This window comes from Serinus canaria, chromosome 3 (genome assembly GCF_022539315.1).
Source record: "Serinus canaria isolate serCan28SL12 chromosome 3, serCan2020, whole genome shotgun sequence".
In the NCBI taxonomy this organism is placed as follows: Eukaryota; Metazoa; Chordata; class Aves; order Passeriformes; family Fringillidae; genus Serinus; species Serinus canaria.
This window is the reverse complement of record NC_066316.1, coordinates 322,654-339,426: the sequence shown is the minus strand read 5'-3', so window position 1 is coordinate 339,426 and position 16,773 is coordinate 322,654. Positions and strand designations below refer to the sequence as shown.

Here is a 16,773-nt window from a genome sequence, read left to right as displayed (position 1 = left end):
CACCCCTGCTCCCTCCCCGTGCTTCTGCTCTGGACACACCATCAGCACTCTTGCTGCACCGTGCTCCTGCAAGAACCAGGAATTTCCTGGCTCGCAGAAAGCCTCGTTCCAGCTAAGCTCACCAGCACACCGACCGGCACCTGCTGGGGCCACGGCCACACAGGGTGGCTCGCAGTGACCTCCCCAGCCAGCAGAAGGCTGATGTGCAGAGACACCAAACAGTCATGAGAAAGCATGAGAATAGGAAAGGCTGCATCTTTGTACCCAGCCCTGGCTGGGTACGCTAGAAATTGAGTTTTTCTCCATCTCATACAGTGCATCCAAAACCAGTCACCAAAAGCTGGCAAGAATTAACTGTCAGGTGGCAGTTAATCTCAGCAGCTCCATCCAACACTTACCAATTTCACAGTTCTGTCCTGAGTAGCCCTCAGGGCAGGAACATTGGTATTTGTCAGGGCCAGTGTTGCTGCAGGTGCCACCATTCAAGCAGGGCGGGTGGGTTCCACAGTAGTTCAGATCTGCGGGAGGGGAGGAGCGTTAAAGCCAGGCTGGAAGGTTACAGGAACATCACCACGGGCTTTGTTCTGCTCTCCCGGAGCCTTTACAGAATGCATGCCCACAGAGGAGCGGGACAGGACGGGGACAAGCTAAGGACAGATGCTAACCATGCTGGAACAGCAGCGGGGACAAGGGCAGGAGCTGAGGGCCAGCACGTTGCGGCAGCTCGCTGAGCCCCGCGCGCTAAATCTGCCAGCGGTGACATCCCAGTGTGACACGGCCCTCTGCCATTAGCATACCTTTGTCACAGAGCTGACCACCCCAGTTGGTTTCACAGAGGCACTGCCATGGTTCAATGCAAGTGCCATGGACACATCCCGGGTGTGGAATGCACTTATCACAGTACTGGCCTTGCCATCCATACTGACACCTTCAGTAAAAGAGCACAAAAAAAGGGAAAAAAAATCAGAACAGGGAAAGAAACCCAAACCCATCATAACTGCTGTGTGTAGATATGAGTGTGCAACTCCAGAGCTTGAAGGCTGGGAAGTGGGGGAGAGGGGCAGGATGAGGGGAGGGGAGAAGCTATTCAAGGATTGTTTGATGGTTTCTTGTAAACAAACATTTTGGTAGTTTTGCCAAGGTCTCTGTAGCCGGCCTCCTGACAAAAGAATAACTGTTCTGAGAAAACCAGCATGAGGCCATTCAGCACAATAACACTCTTTTGGAGCCTCATATAAATGTGGCAGAGAGGGTGGGTGTGCACTACAAATCAATCTCTGGACTTTGACAGGGTGCTTTATAAATTGAGGGGGGAAGAAAAAGTCAGTGGAAACAATAGTTATCCAGAGATCCTCATGAATACAAGGTTCCAGGCATTTCAGCCACGCTGGGTTTTTGCAGGAAGACAAACAAAACCATAACCAGCAACTCTGAGCCCTTGGCAAGGCAGTAGCAAAACATGAGGAGTTCCCTGCTCTATCAGAAGGCACCCTTACTCTGAACGGAGAGACACACACACAGGGCCAGCAGGGGCTGAGCCACAGTCAGGAATGAAGAAAGCAGCACGGCAGGGTTTTACACGTGCTCAGAGATCAGCTGTCGGCGTGCTTCTGAGTTTGATTTGTGCTAATAACCTCTGTGCAGGGAACAACTAAATCATGGCCAATTCTGAGAAACACTGATGTCTGGAGAATTTACTACTATTTGAATTCTTTATTGTCACCATCAATGAGCTACCTGAATTCTCTACTTAAAAGGAAGACGTTCTTTTAAAATAAAGCCCCCTTAAGGGAAAGCTTCTTTTGGTTTATCATTTAGCTCTCACTAGCAAGACCAAGGATCCTTCATATTTAAGTGAATCTATAGATAGGAACAAGCAAAACAAGTTGAAAATGAAAAGCAAGGGCTTTTTGAGGTACTGTATTTCATTAACAGGTCCTGAGAGTAATTGATCAGCAGCAATTATGCACTAAGCTGTCACTAAATTATGAAAACAAACCTCAGCTCTACAGAAGTCAGCTAAGCTTTCTATTTGTAAAACCCCCCACCATTCTTCTGCTGGCAATTTCTTCTCATGGGAAAAAGCCAGAAGGATCTATCCAATGGATAATCACACACAGCCAGTGGTAAGTCTGACTTCCCTTCTAAAAATCTCAGGTGACAAACTTCATCCTAATTAACTTTTTTTCTTTAATAGCTATCACAATAGCCTTTTCAAAGTCAATGGGAAATTCTTATTAGTTTGTGTGTTAAAAAAACTCAGTCAATGCAAAGAACGTGAAAAAAACCCAGATAAGGCAAAACAGCCTCCCTCAAGTACCTCTTGGAAAATCCTTCTGTGCAGGGCATATAATAAGAATGCACAAAGATCAAAATTTAGGACCAGAACCTTTTAATTTGTGTTGCATTCAAAGCAACTTGCCTTGTGAGCTTGCACACAAGCCAAACTAAGGGACCTCACCTGCAAAAGCAGGTATCCAAACTGAAAATTGATTTTACTCCCATCAAATCAAAGTGGTGGTGGGTTTTGTTTTCTTTAAAACAAGTGTAAAGAAAGCAAAATAATTTTAAAACCCCCCCACCACACAGGAAAAAAAAAATCATGAACTTTAGAGCCAAAGGTACTACTTCAAACATCAGCTTCAAAACATAACAAACAAAATTAGATAAGGCTATGGGCATTTAGGAAAAAAAAAAAGTGGCATATCAATTCCAGAGAAAGATTCACAGCACTAACTCACATTTAATAATATGTATGCAGCAGTTTCTCATGAGAAATTTCAAGTTAACTTTCCTTGTGTAGTGATTCATGAGTAAAAAATGGTTTAGTTGGCCGGCCTGCATTGAAGAAAGTGACTGGCAGCGAAAGGGAAAAGGATATTTTAAGAACGTTTGCAAGTTGTCTGTTGTACCAGAACACAGAGCAGTTTCTGCTCGGATGTTATTTTTAAACCCTGCTGCATTTGTAGCATACAGGCTATATGACTCATCAAAACTTAAAAGAAAATAAAATCTTGTTTCTGTGTTCACTTTAAAGATAGTGGTCTAACTTGGCAAGCAGAAGTTATCTGAAAGCACCAGAAGGACAGCATTGTTTCAAGACTATGCAAATCAAGTGTGGGAAAGTTGCACCTTAAGTAAATAAGAGCACTAGTGCATGTCTGGGCAGTGAGTGGGAGGCAACAGACTTAGAAAGAGAAAGGGAAGAAAAAAAATCTGGAAACAAAGCCTGTTGTTCTGACTAGGAGACAGCAACCCCTACAAGGCATGTTTATTCTGATGACAGCAGCACAAATCACTGGTAGCCCTGACTGATACGCTCCTCTCACCATCTGCCCCCCCATACTTCCTACTACTTGTCAGGCTTTTTCTTAATTAAAAAAGATTTAGATTTGGTGTTCTGGGGGTTAACCAGCTTATATCAGTGCTGCTGAACATTAAAATCGCAGGACAAGTGACAGCAGTCTGTCCCCTGGCTGGACTTTCACTTTGCCACGGCTCTGTGAAGATGAGAGGATACTTCCCACCTCACTTTCAGATGGTTCCTTGGTAATTTTTGTTTTGTTTTGTTTTGAAGCATGAATTACAGAAGCAGAGAAAATGAATGAGCTACTACGGCTGTTTAGGCTGAATTCTTATAGAATAGCCTGTCAGACACTCCAGATCCAGTTCCTGTTGGAACTCTAGTCCACTTTATGCAAAGGTTTCCAGCAACAGAGGATTCACCAATTTACCTTCTATTCCTTCAAACTTCTGAGTCTTCTTCAGGAACACCCAAACTTCCCTTTTAACCCTTCCTACACAGGATCAGTATGAACATTTTTGTAACCTCAGAAGCTCTCAGTTGTAAACAGAAATGATAAAAGGGTTACATGCAGCAACTTGGAACCTGCCTGTTGATAAAGAATAGCCACATTTAATATCCACTACCCCTCTAAGGGTAAGGGACAAGACTTCCCTGTGCTGTAAATATGCGCTGCATATTTTAAGGCATTCCAGATATTTAATTGTTGGGTTATGGATAAAATCTGCTTTCCATTGTCTCCATGCCAGGACAGAAGGGACTTCAAAGCTCGGCAACAAAATTCGGCATTCATCAGAGCCCACTGACAAGATTTCATCCCAGCCATTAACCTCTCAGCACTCGGAGCCAGGCTCACAATGGGAAAGGAACCCAGAGATTTAACTAATCCCATTCTAAAGAATGCTTGACTTTTGCCTACCGATGGAAGAAACCAGGGGGTGGAGGGAAGAAGGGGGAAACACTGAAAGGGAGAAGAAGAGAGAAAGGCCACACTGTACTTCAAGCTTGGAACTAAAAAAACCTACTAACCAGGCTGCTGGAAAAAACACAGCCACCAAACATTTGCACTATTTATGCAGAAACAATTAGTTAGTGCTCATTAGGCAGCATTCACGCGGTTTATCCCATAGCCCCCTCTCCCTCAGTGCCACCACTTCACAAACCAAAAGCTTCTTAAAATTATCAGTGCATTAAAAGCCTGCTCCCCCTGCCTTATTCTGGGCAAGTCAGCATGAATAATGTGTCTTGCTCAAAACCACAACTTCCAAAACGCCCTCCCTCCCCAGTCCTACTGTGTTTAGCATCACTTGTTTAATGAGTTGGGGAGGGGTGGGGGGGAAGCAAGGAGGGATAGGAAGCATTTACCTGCATTCTCCTGGAATTGTGCAAGAACCATGCTTGGGGCTACATCCCTGACGACAAATAGCTGTTAAAACAACAAAAAAGAAGAGTATCAGCACACTGCCCGCTTCCGGCGCCTTCACACTCGTGGGAACGTTTTAATCTCTAACCAGCACTGTAATCCTGCTGAATCCAAGCTTTTAACCAGTATCTCCTATCAAGTCTACTGGAAGGAAAACCAAGGTAGCTGTCTCCCTGGGATAGGAAATCTATCAGCTTTTCCTTTCTATAGGAAATCTGTTCCTCTGACTTTGCAGAGGAGCTGTTCAAAGAGCTGTTTTCACGTGGGAGAAACCATCGTGTCTTGCAGAGCTCAGGTCACTGGGAGTCTTCAGGTTTCCTTTCTCTGTCTTTTGCAGGTGATCTGAGCCACTCTCCCTGGCTTTACACCTAATTCAAAGCAGCTTTTAACTACTCCGGATTAAGTTCTGGCTATATCTCTGAACAGATGGGATAGCAAGATGAGGAACAATTCAAATTGCAGGTAAACTCAGTCCTTAAGAGAAGCTGATAGTCTGTTCCTAAGTCCTGCTTTCTCCTTCCCCAATTAGCTAGGTAGCAGCCATTCCCTAGTAAACATGTTGAACACATCTCAGGTGGAACAAACAAGCCTGGGACTTTTCAAACACCAAAGCTTAACACTTGCCAGGTCAGCTCTAAAACAAGTCTCTCCTTCCTGCTTGTCTTGCAGTTCTGCACCAAAGGGGAAATCCTTTTTGAAGTCAACAGCAGAACTCCCATTGAAGTCAGTGGGCTGGGTTTTCTTCCCAAGGGCAAAGATGCGGATAATCAGAGAAAGAACACATCTGCTAAGCGCCCAGTTCTCTCTCCAAGACCTCTCTGAGACTTCAAGGCAAGGCAGAAACCACTCTTCTCCTGCCCCCAGCTCTCTGTGTAAAGAGCTGGTCACTGTCCCATCAGTCCTTAGCCCCCTGTCTGCACGATCTGGCCCCCAAATGCAACCTGGATAGGCCGCCCTCAAATCCCTCCCAGTGCCACTGGTCTGCAGCTGGAGCCTTGGTCACAAACCTTTGTTGCACTCCGGTCCCATCCAGCCTTCCAGGCAGGTCTTGTTGCCGTTCTGGTCACAGGTGTGGTGGGTGAAGAAGTCGTCTCTGGGCCGGCAGAACTTGTTGCAGCCGAAGCCGTAGTAGTGCTCGGTGCAGGTCACGCGGATCTGGTACTCGAAGTGCGCGACCCCCGCGTTGTGCTTGAGCGTCTGCCACTGCCGGCTGGGGTTGATCATGCCCGAGTGCGAGGCCTTCTCGATAATGCGGTCGGGGTCTGCAGGCACAAGACACGGCAGCCTGAAACCTCCCTGCAGGTCTCCTCACTGACTCCCACATCACAGCTCTCCAGCTTCACAGGCAAGACACTCTGAGGCAGCCAGTTGGTTTTATTAACTTTCTGTTTCAGACACTCAGATAAGGCTGCCCTGGAGCTACAAACCATTAACTGAACCACACAAGCAGCATTATCAAACTGAACCAAGCTGGAAATCAAAAGGCACTGTTCAGTTACTGCCAATCGCTTACCCCTTCTGCACTGTAAGGGCATCCACTAAGAATTCATACAGTTCAGGACTAAAGAAAATTCATCTCCAACAGACTGGTACAAAATGTGTTTTCCCCTGCTCCTCCATGAATGGCACTAGTTTTGTTTTCAACTGGAACATTTACAAAAACAACGTACTACAATAGCTAATAAAGCCACATCTACAGGCTGAACACAGGCACTGCAAAAGGTTTGCAGCCTTTTCCTTATGTGCAGACACTGGCTTGAAAACTACCAACTCCAGCATTCAGATGACATGGGCAATCTCACCAGATTTTAGCTGAGAAATAACACAAAAGTCCTGTCTTCAGATAACACCTGAGAGTACCAAGTCAAGATGACCAGAGCTCAAAGCAGAAGACTCGAACTACTGCATATATGTGCTACAGATCCCCTTCCTCTCTACAGAGCATTTCAAAGTTTAGGTTTGCACTTGACATTTAGTTCTGGCAAAAGTCTTCTGGCTTTCAGAGCCATACAACTGCCTGAATTATGGCTTGAGATAATAATATTTCACATTTGCTTGGAACATTGTATATATCTGTGGTATTTCACTTTGTAGTCCAGGTCTTGTGACTTAAACGATCTGACGCTGCCTCACGACCTGCGGCTACCCAGCACTTGACTGCTGAGTGAAAGTTTATCGTAAAACAGCCAAAATATCCTCACAGACTGAGCTCAAAAAAACAGTGTGTACACGGGAGCATAATCCAGCAACAGGAGAATCTGAGGTAGGAAGGCAGTTTGCCAGTGATGTGTTAGCAGCATGTGAAGTACTGGCACCTCTGAGTGTTAAGAATTAAAATGTACTGATGTGCTGCTTGTTCTTCCAACAACTACAAAAGAACCCTCTGGGATTTTACATAAGGCAGAGCTGAAGACTAATGAAGTCTCTCCTAAAGCCATAAGATGGGAGGGGCAGTTTTTAATCTAAGATACTTTTAAATGTATTGCTAAGGACCTTTGATTTGCAGCTTTCAAAAAAAAAAAGAACTTCCTGACAGGCTTCTCAAGCCTCAGATATACCCATTATGGATCCACCACCAGGTCGTGCCTGCTTGTCTGCAGTTTGAAGTCAAAGCTCTTGCTGCACAGCCACAGAAGAGTGTCAAGACTCAGACGTTGTGAGCATCTGCCCATTTTTGGGGGTATTTGTGACTTGAGACTACAGCATTCATTAGGTGTTTACAGTGTGAAATTAAGGGCAACAACTTCTTATTCACCTTCTGGTATTTCTGGTTCTATAATATTTTTCCATTTAAATGAGTTTTTATTATTCATTGGCACTAAGCCCCCAACTGCACAACTATGTGTCAGACTTTCAAATGCAGGCAGGCCTTTATTAATTTAAATCCCATTCACGGTAATGTGGATGCCTAAGGACCTTTCCATACTGGTACATCCAGAGCAATATCACGCTCTGTGCTGTGCAGGTGTAAGGCTCTTAGATCTCATCAGCAAGATTATTGACTCATTCTAAGAGGTACTTAAGCAGATGCATATCTGCTTGTCTTGAATGGGGCTAGTCTGGCAATTACAGTTCCACTCATGCGTGCTGGAGATGGCTCTGCTGCACTTGCCAAGATTACACTCCATCCACAGCACAGCTGGAAAGCAAAGGCACTTCCCCAAACACCGAGTGTGCATAAAGACATCCTGCTCCTTGTAAGTAGGACAACTTTATCCTCTCCTGTAAGTGGCAGAAGAAAAGGAGAACGACACTCAATTTAATTTTGCAAACCAGCCCCCCCACCCACCCCCACCCCCACACTCATTCTTGCTTTTCCAGTCTTTTCCTTTTCCCCCTTGGGAACATACCACTGACAACTATTTCAGTCCCTGGCACCAGAAAGGGAGTTGCCTTGAAAAAGGGATCTTTCCTTCTGCCTCTGCTCTTCCATTCTTCTCCTATCTGCCAGCTCATCAGGAAGCTTGTCCTTGCTGTATGTCCATGACCTCTCACTCCAGCCATCAGCTCTTTGGAGACCTTAACCACAGCCTGAACTCAAATGGAAACACCCTTTTAAGCCCACTGGACTTCATTTTTTTTCGCAGTGCTCAGATGAAACCCAGCTGCAGTTTCCCTCTGGATCACAGATAAAATGTCTCCCATTGGATACTCACGTTAAAGCTACCCCCATCCAGCTGAATTCAAACATAGTCTCACAGGTTTAAGCTCCCTTTCCATTAGCCATCACCCACAGTTTTCACAACGAAGCGCTGGCATGTTCCTTCTTGTACAAGAGCTCCTCCACCCTTGCCTATTCCCACCTGTCAGAGTGCACTTACACAAGGGTGCTGACCCAGACTCCAGGGGAGGCATTGCAACAACCCTGCCATTCTTAGCCCGCACCAGCCACCGTTTCAGTTTTATAGGAAGCAATCCCAACACAGCAGAATGGTTAAGTAAATAAAAAGCAGCAGTCAGCCAGGCTTGAGACAAAGGGATCTTCTGAACTCCACTGCCTTCATCTGACTCAGAACCCCATGCTTTGATAGAAAGGTTAGAGGAAGCATTAACCCATTAGAAATTGATGAAGTGGAAGAGAGAGGCTTTCTGTACATCTCCGGCTTCCGCTCCACTCTTCACTGTCAGAGACTCTGTTGGTTTAATTCACTTCTTGTGGATACACTTCAAAGCTATAAATCCCTCTTTTTATTCAGAGGGCAACTGTATCAAAGGTTTTAGACACAAGGAAATGAGCTATTTTGACTGCCCACCTTTGCCTTTCAGTGCTCCAATGTCTGGAAATTATAACTATGCAGCATCAGGAAGCAAAAACAACAACAGAAAGAGCCCAGACTTCTCTGAGCAGTTTGGGTGGCCAAGGACAGCACAGTTATTTTTCAAAGTCTTTGTTTCAGACAACTTCCAGCCACGGCTTGGTTTACATTGTGAAGTCTCTTATGCCCTCCTGGAATTCACATGCAACTGATACCAGTAATTTACAATAGCTCTTTGACATAGTTTGAGATGCAATGTCAGCCCATTAGCTTTATGTATGAAGCAACAGTAGCAAGATGGCAACCAGACAAGAACCAGAGTAAGAAAACCATTTGAGTTGAATCTTGGCTCCAACAAAGCATGATTCTCATCAACTTCAACAGGGCCAGAATTTAACTGCAAGCCACTCTTGGAAGTGAGACAAGAGAGAGTATGTGGTAAAGCGAACGTAGGAGGAGTGGAATGTAGAGGGGGGAAGGAAGCATCCACTTGAGGATCTTCTAACAACTGCATTGATCCAAGGATGCTTTCAGAGCTATTGAAAAGTCACACAAGGCCTACTAAACCCACTTTTATTGTTGAGAGCACTCACGAGGTCTTTACGATTCAGTGGCAATTAGGGCAAAAGAAAACCCTGGACATCAAAAAACCCCACTCTTCTCATTATATGATGACAATTGTTTTGTTCTAATCGTTTTCTTAACTAGTTCTACAAGCCTTCCTCTGCAGCTCTGGGAGAGCTGACTAAGTCAAGCCGTGCAGCACAAAGGAGAAGTTTTGTGCAGTGCAGCGACTGGAGTGACCTACAGATGGGTAAGTGACAGCAAAGCTGGAGCAGGAATGCAGATCAGGAACATATGCAAGAGCATGTCTGCACTTGGTCAAATGCACTGCTGAGAAATGAGGCAATTTTGTCTGAAGACAATTGTACTTCCAGAACATGAAAGCAAAGAAAGGGTTCATTGTGTAGCTTTGGAAATGAAGTTGTTTCATGAAAAAACATGAGCTCTAATAATAGTAAAAGTGGCAGAAACCCAGTCTGAAACAACTCCCAGATCCTACTATAAACAAGACTTTCATTTTGAATTCAAGCATCTTCCATTTTTAATATTTCACTACTGCTACAGCATCTACTTTCTTCTCCATATAACATTCTATGTCCAAGAAATCCCCCAGCCACTGCTCCATGACTGTGCTGGGGTAGAGTCTGAAATCACAGGTACTGCAGCAGTGCTGAATGAGGCTGGTTGTGGCTACCCCTGACAGGCCCCGTGATTTGTCTCAAGCAACAACTGCTTTTCTGGAATGAAGAATAATAGGACACCCCATGTACATTTAAAAAAAATAAGGAGCAGATCTGCACAGAGAAGTTCCCAAGCTATGCTCTCCTCACCAATTAAAACATTAAAGCACAGCACTGTGCACACTTCTCCAAGGCCTTCCTCTCATGAGGCATGAAGCCCATTTCATTCCTGCATGGCTGCCACCTTGGCACTCCAAAGCAGACTGCAAGAAGCTGCTGTAGGACTTCTGTAAGACAGACCACAGTGCTGCTGCCTCCTTGCTGAAGGAAAAGGCCTGTTGTGTCAACAAAAGCTTTATGAGTTGAGATTCACACTCTCTCCTGTGGCTTTTACCACACACACACTGTGTGAAAGCCCTAGGTTGAAATAGAGCTGATTTTGCCCACCTCCTTTGGTAACAGCAGGCAAAAAGCAGAACAACTCATGGGCCAAGAGACCCTGTGCAGCTTCCTCTAGCCACAGGAAAAGCTGAGCAGAATGGTTCTGAAACCACCCAGTCGCATTCCAGGAGAAAGATCCCCACCCGTGATTTCCAGCCAGCCCTACCAGGTGGTGTCTGGGAAATGTTTTTTCAGCCCCCTCATACAAACCCCCAGACATCCAAGGAAGAGCTTGTAGTAACTCCTCTTTCTCATCAACAGTCATTAGATGGATATGGATATCAAGTCTTACACAGATTTGAAGTTGTTTTCTTTTTTTAAAGCAGTACATTCAGTTTTGAGAAGTGCTTATAGAGTTTATAGAGAGGTCTCAGGTGAACAAGACTTAGGCTTCTGAATATTGGTCCTAATTTAAAAGAACAAAAAGACCAAAAAAATGAAACAATGAAACCAAACAAAGAAATCCCTTGGCTTTTACTCTCCCAGAGGAGAAAGAAGGAATTAACAGCATCTGTTTTTAGGCATCACACTGTTGGTGCCTAGGTGAGCAAGCCACTCATCCTCTGCAGGCAACATGATTGAGACAGGCTGCTACAGAGCCTGGAGGAACTGCTCCAAGCTGTTTGGGGGAGAGCTTTTCCCTCTCCTTGTGCTCTAACTCACAGCAAGCTGGTGAGGCTCCCAGAGGCCTTTCAGTGCCCAGGACACAGAGGTGACAGAACTAAATAAGCCAGAGGAAGGAATACTTACTTGTGGAGTTATCATTGTAATCCCACGCCTCAACAAGCAATGTGTAGGATCTCTGCAAAAGAGAAATAAAAGTTAGTTTCAAAGCCACACATGACTAAGGGAAAGAAAAAAAACCTGCCAACAATTTTAATTAAAAATTCTGGTCTCTACCCCAAAGCAGATACTTGAACACAGAAATAGGTAAAAGATTATGCTTGAGACAAACATGATCTTCTTGAAACCCCATAAGCTACCTTATCCAGTCTGACTTAGAAGACCTTTCACCTTAGATAGCTCATCTTTGTCATCATTAAAGCATCTTATGTACTTAACCAGGAAGTGCAGCCTTTGACACTGCACTCCAGCCGAAATAAAGCATGTGGGACAACGGCACATGGGAGACGGAAAGCACCGGGATAGCACAGCAGCACCAAAAAACCCCAAAGCAAACCCCCACTCTCAAAAACTGCTTCAAAGTTAGTCACAGAAAAATAGTCTCGAAGTCCCTTCCCCCAGCCATCCTGAAAGCAAGGAGTGTTGCTAAGATTACCGTGCCCTGCCTCGAGAGCGCAATCTCCAGGGACTTTGCTTTTCAGCACCCCCTTTGAAAGCTTTGTCTGCGCGAGGGCCATCGCAGCTCCCACAAGTATCAGGTAACGGAGGGAAGGACTGATGGATGTGGAAGGGGGTGGGGTGAGAGAGAAGCACTGTAAAACAAAGGCTAAGAAAGCCTCCTTGGACGAGCAGGGAAAGGGAAGCCCGCTCTCCACCCGTGTCCCTTTTACAGATGCTCCAAGCTGCCAATGAGCTCTGTAGCACTCCAGCAATAATAATCATAAGCATAAACTGACTGAAGTGACTCCGTGGGCTGGAAAGATGCCAGCTATTACATCTAAGCCACCTTTATCTTCAATCCTAACTTGAGAACAAGACACATTAATACATCTCCTCCTCCTCCAGCTCTACCCCGAGATATTATTATCCAGGCTGTATCTTTCAAAGTTGCCATTTAGCCAGCCAAACTTACACAATGATTAAAAACCAAAACAAAACACCTCCTCTCCAGAAAGGGGGGGGGGGGGGGAACGACCCGAGGAAAAATAAGCAAAAAATATGACTTGAAAAGTAAAAAATATAATAACTACAGATAAGGCAATAAATGTAACATCTTTCTGGAGAGCAGAACAATAACACTAACAAATAAAAACTGTGTGAAGTGTTTTGATGCTTTGCCATGGCAACTGTGCATTGCAAGGCATATTTCTCCTTAACTGTGTCCACGTTCAGTCTCAGGCTGCTCATTTGTGGTCTGCAGTGCCTCTCTGGAACAGAGGCCAAAATACAGTTCCGAGAGTGAGCTGCTACAAGGTGCACGGGGTAAGGTAGAACTCAGACTTCTGAAGAGGAGGGGAAACAAAAAAGGAGGGAAAAAAAAAAAAAAAAAAAGAGAACAAGAGTTGGAGCAGACTGCTTTCTCACGACTGGACACAGCATGAGGCTCTGAATGAAAACCCAGTTTGTGATGGACACCGGCTTGCTGTATAGCCTAAATATGTTTCATATTCAAAGCAGACCAGGATTCCATTCCCTTCACTGATAACTGTGGGAAAATGCTTCCAAAAGTAAGCAAAGCTGGGCAAGCCAAGACATGCTTCAAGCCCAGACTTCTACACAGAGGCTCCATTGGCCTGAACCATTTTTGGTTAATATTTCATGAAAAGTCATATGTTACTTGTTTCTATTCTAGACCAAGTCTGACAACCTGAAAGAAACTCTGAAAATCAAATAAACCAAAATGCAACTCTATCATCTAACACCGTTTAAAACAGATTTAAATAGTCCTTGCACAAGTTGGCAGTGAAAAAAAAAGAAAGAACCAAAACAAACAAACAAAACCAGAATAGAACTCCCGAGCCATATTACAGATGCAGATTGCACTATCTTGGGTGCTTCCTCAGTGGTTTAATTACCAACATTAAGCAGCACAAGCTCAACATGTTACTGCAAGCTTGACAAAAAATATTATGATATAGAGAATGAATTATGACAACGAGCACTACTTCCAATAAAGTTAAGGATGTTTTCCTTTCAACCTTGCATAATTGTTTTGGAAGATATTTTGTCTAAACTCATAGCAACAGTTCCCTGCTGGTTCTCAGGACTGTTTACCAACACACCTAGCCCTTGAGGAAAGGAAAGGCTGAATCCTAGCTGTGAGTGCTACTGTTGCTAGATACTTGTGTGACCACTTTCCACTACCACACAGGAGCTTGGTTAAAACAGAGGAGATGGCTTCAGCTGACCTGGATGGAAACAAAATGCGGGATGAACAGACCTACCCTGGCAATTCCCTTGTTTCTAACTGCCCCCTCTCATTTTGTTTGAATGTATTAAATGAAGAGTCCCTGTCCTGAAAAGGGGTGATACAAAGAATGGCATTTGATCCCTTGGCTCTGTCTCTCTCAGCATGGGGAAAAGACCAAAAAAACTCAAGACTTTGTGTTCAGAATTGGACACTTCTAAACAAAAGCCACACAGACACCCAGAGCCTCACACCAGTAGCAAACCCCCTTCAACAGTCCAGCTATCACATACCTCTAGCTAATTCCCTCAGCCCCCCCTCCCTGAAAAGGAGCTCTGTGCAATGCTGCACTGTTGAGATTTTTTAGAAGTGCATATCATCCCCACTCTATAGATCAAGGATTCAGATATCTCAGGAATGACTGCTTACAGTTTGGAGGTTTAAGTTTTCCCATGCCCATAGATGACCTCTGCCCATCTTTGAATAAATATATATATCCAGACCCAAGAATTCCACATCATGCACCTTATTGCATCAAAGCGATGTCCTAGGCAACGAGGCAGCAGTGAACTCTCCAGAGTCACACCCAATTAGCCACTGTAAACCTGAGTTTGACCAGAAGGCAGGGATTCTGGCTTGAGAGGAAAGGCAGCTTGAAAGGAACAGCAAGTCCTTTGCAGATCAGTCCAGAGGCTGAAAGGCAGCAAGGCCAAATTTAAGCAGAACTTCTGTGAGTGGAGCTAGGAGAGGATAGAAATGGTCAAGTTCACACTCCAGGAAACAAAGCAAGCATCAGCGTGCAGGAGCTGTCTTCCTCAATGACAGGACACTGCGTCTTGATCCACTGATAGCACAGCTCAAGAGACTGTGCAGACCTGAAACCCATCAGAAATTGTCCGTTTTAAGAATCTCAAAGGGCAATGCAACCTCCTTTCTGGTTATTTAAATGAATCCTGGCAGCTGCAGGTAAACAGGTGTTTAAAGCTCTCTGCCTGATTACCCTCTTCCCTCCCTTCACCCAGACATCCACCCAAAGGAGGTGCTTTTGTACTCTGGCTTCTAAAGGCACTCTGCGAGTCAGTGGGCCAGAGCAAGATGAAAACATCCGGCTCCTCACTGAAGCACAGCCTCTGTTTTCAAAGGTTTTCAAAGGGCTTGCAACTTGTCTAACTCCTTTCCCTCCTAGCCCTGTGGTTAGAGCGTGCAAGAGCTTTGCTGAGCATGTGAAACCATGACTAGACAAATGCAGTGGGAAGTTTTGCATTCAGAGCGCTGCGCCTGCTCCTCCTCTGCCAAACAAGGAGAGCAGGTTGAGCCCAGCCGCCTTCTCCTCACGCTCTGCACAGCTGTGAGTGCCAGCTTGAGAACAGAGCTCACACACCCGTCTGCACCCGGGGCACACACTGAGGACACCCGCACAGCAGCCCACAGGTGTCCAGCGTGCCCAGGGGCCAGGCAGGAGGGCACCTCTGAGTAGGCTTGAAGGTAGCCAGAAACCCATTTCCTCTGAGCAGCACCAGGACTGTCTCTTGGGTACCACCCTGTCACTCCACGATGGCACTGCGCAGATGCATCACCACACTGTGCCATGGTCGGTCAACTTTGACAACTGAACATCCTTCAAAGGAGCTAAAGGCAACTGGCTTCTCACCCAGAGGATATGCAAACGTACTCCAGAAAAGGAGGAAAGCCACCTAACCCTCTTAACCTTTTGTGAAATGGAACATCATCAGGAAGCTCCTCTTTGGGACAGCCTACATAAGGACAAGGCAACACCCTACAAAGCTGTTACTCCCTCAACCCGGTGAATATAAACAAAGCCCAAGCCGTCGCAATCTCTGTCACACCTCAAAGCCTGTGGCCCAGAGCTCGGCTGAACCCCGAGCAGGCAGCCCAGCCAAGAGCCTCATCAGAATAAGCCCACACCAAAAAACACAGCATGCTGCTCCTTTGCTGCATCCTGAGCAGCTCCTTTGCTGCTCTAAGTGCCAGTAAACCCTGCAGTGCCACAGAAAGGAGACATGGAAACAAACTGAACCATATCAGCAGCCCCAGGAGAGACCTGCTCTCCCATCCTGCCTTGGCAAGGGAAGGCAGCAGCCCAAGTCAAGACCTTCGTGCACCAGCACGGCCACCCTGCTGCCAAATGATGGAGGACACAAAAGTACCGCTATCCAAACTATGCATACGCTTAAGCATCCAGTAAACCAGGCTGATCTCTGATCTGGCAAGCCTGCTGGAATAATGAGTATCCTGTGAATACATAATGTGCTGAAGTTGCCATTGTGTGAAGTAAGTCCATGGTTTGTCTGGGAGCCGAGCAATGCTGAGTCTACTGCTGCTTCCTGTTGCTTGTCCTGTATTAGCATTATTTTTGGATAGGCCCCATTATGTTCTGTAATCCTCACTGCAGTCAGTATGGCCACGCTATTGTTCTTGGTTAATATTAGCAGTCAATGCCTCTGTCTGGGTGGCCGGACTACAATGTATTCCAATCATAAAACTAGCATGCATTAACGGGACAATGTACTGGGCTCAGGGGGGAGACTTGGGGTCTTCCCTCCGCCCCTTCTAAAAAAAAAAAAAAAAAAAAGGTAAAAAGTATAGCAGCCTTTTTCCCCCCGCTTTTTTCCCCTCTCTTTTTATGCAGAGGGGAATAATGATTTCCCTCTGCATAAAAAGAGGGAAAATGATTTTCCCTAATGATTTCAAGTGATCTCAGCTACCAGGGTGCTTCATACAGCAGCAGCATTTTAATCAGCACCTTATCTAGTTACGGAGTTATTTTCTCACAGAGCCCCACTTGTCAAATAGCAGCAGATAGGCCAAAATGTCAATGGTTGCTTTCAACCTTCCCCAACAAGCAGATTACCTGCCCTTATCAGTCCCCCTACCTGTTTAAAGCATCCCACTGATAATTAAATGCACCAGTTACAAAAGGGTGGCAAGGTTAATAGACAGAATACCTAGTAGCCAGCCAAGCAAAACAGTCAGGTTCACATGGAGCAAGCCTGAACAAGAAGCCTTTCTACTTATTTACCTAAGTGCCTAAGAACTGGGTTGAGCTGGTAAAG

General features: G+C 45.3%; 1 protein-coding gene across 1 annotated transcript in view; it reads right to left on the bottom strand.

Moving 5' to 3' along the window:
• The window catches only part of JAG1 (jagged canonical Notch ligand 1), a 35,751-nt gene that overhangs the window by 12,307 nt on the left and 6,671 nt on the right, over nucleotides 1-16,773 (bottom strand). Inside the window, exons 3-7 of the mRNA XM_030235596.2 lie at nucleotides 11,419-11,470; nucleotides 5,735-5,989; nucleotides 4,670-4,730; nucleotides 798-928; nucleotides 399-518 (exon numbers count right to left, since the gene is read on the bottom strand). Of these exons, the coding sequence (XP_030091456.1) occupies nucleotides 399-518; nucleotides 798-928; nucleotides 4,670-4,730; nucleotides 5,735-5,989; nucleotides 11,419-11,470 (619 nt within the window). The remainder of the gene's footprint in view (nucleotides 1-398; nucleotides 519-797; nucleotides 929-4,669; nucleotides 4,731-5,734; nucleotides 5,990-11,418; nucleotides 11,471-16,773) is intronic.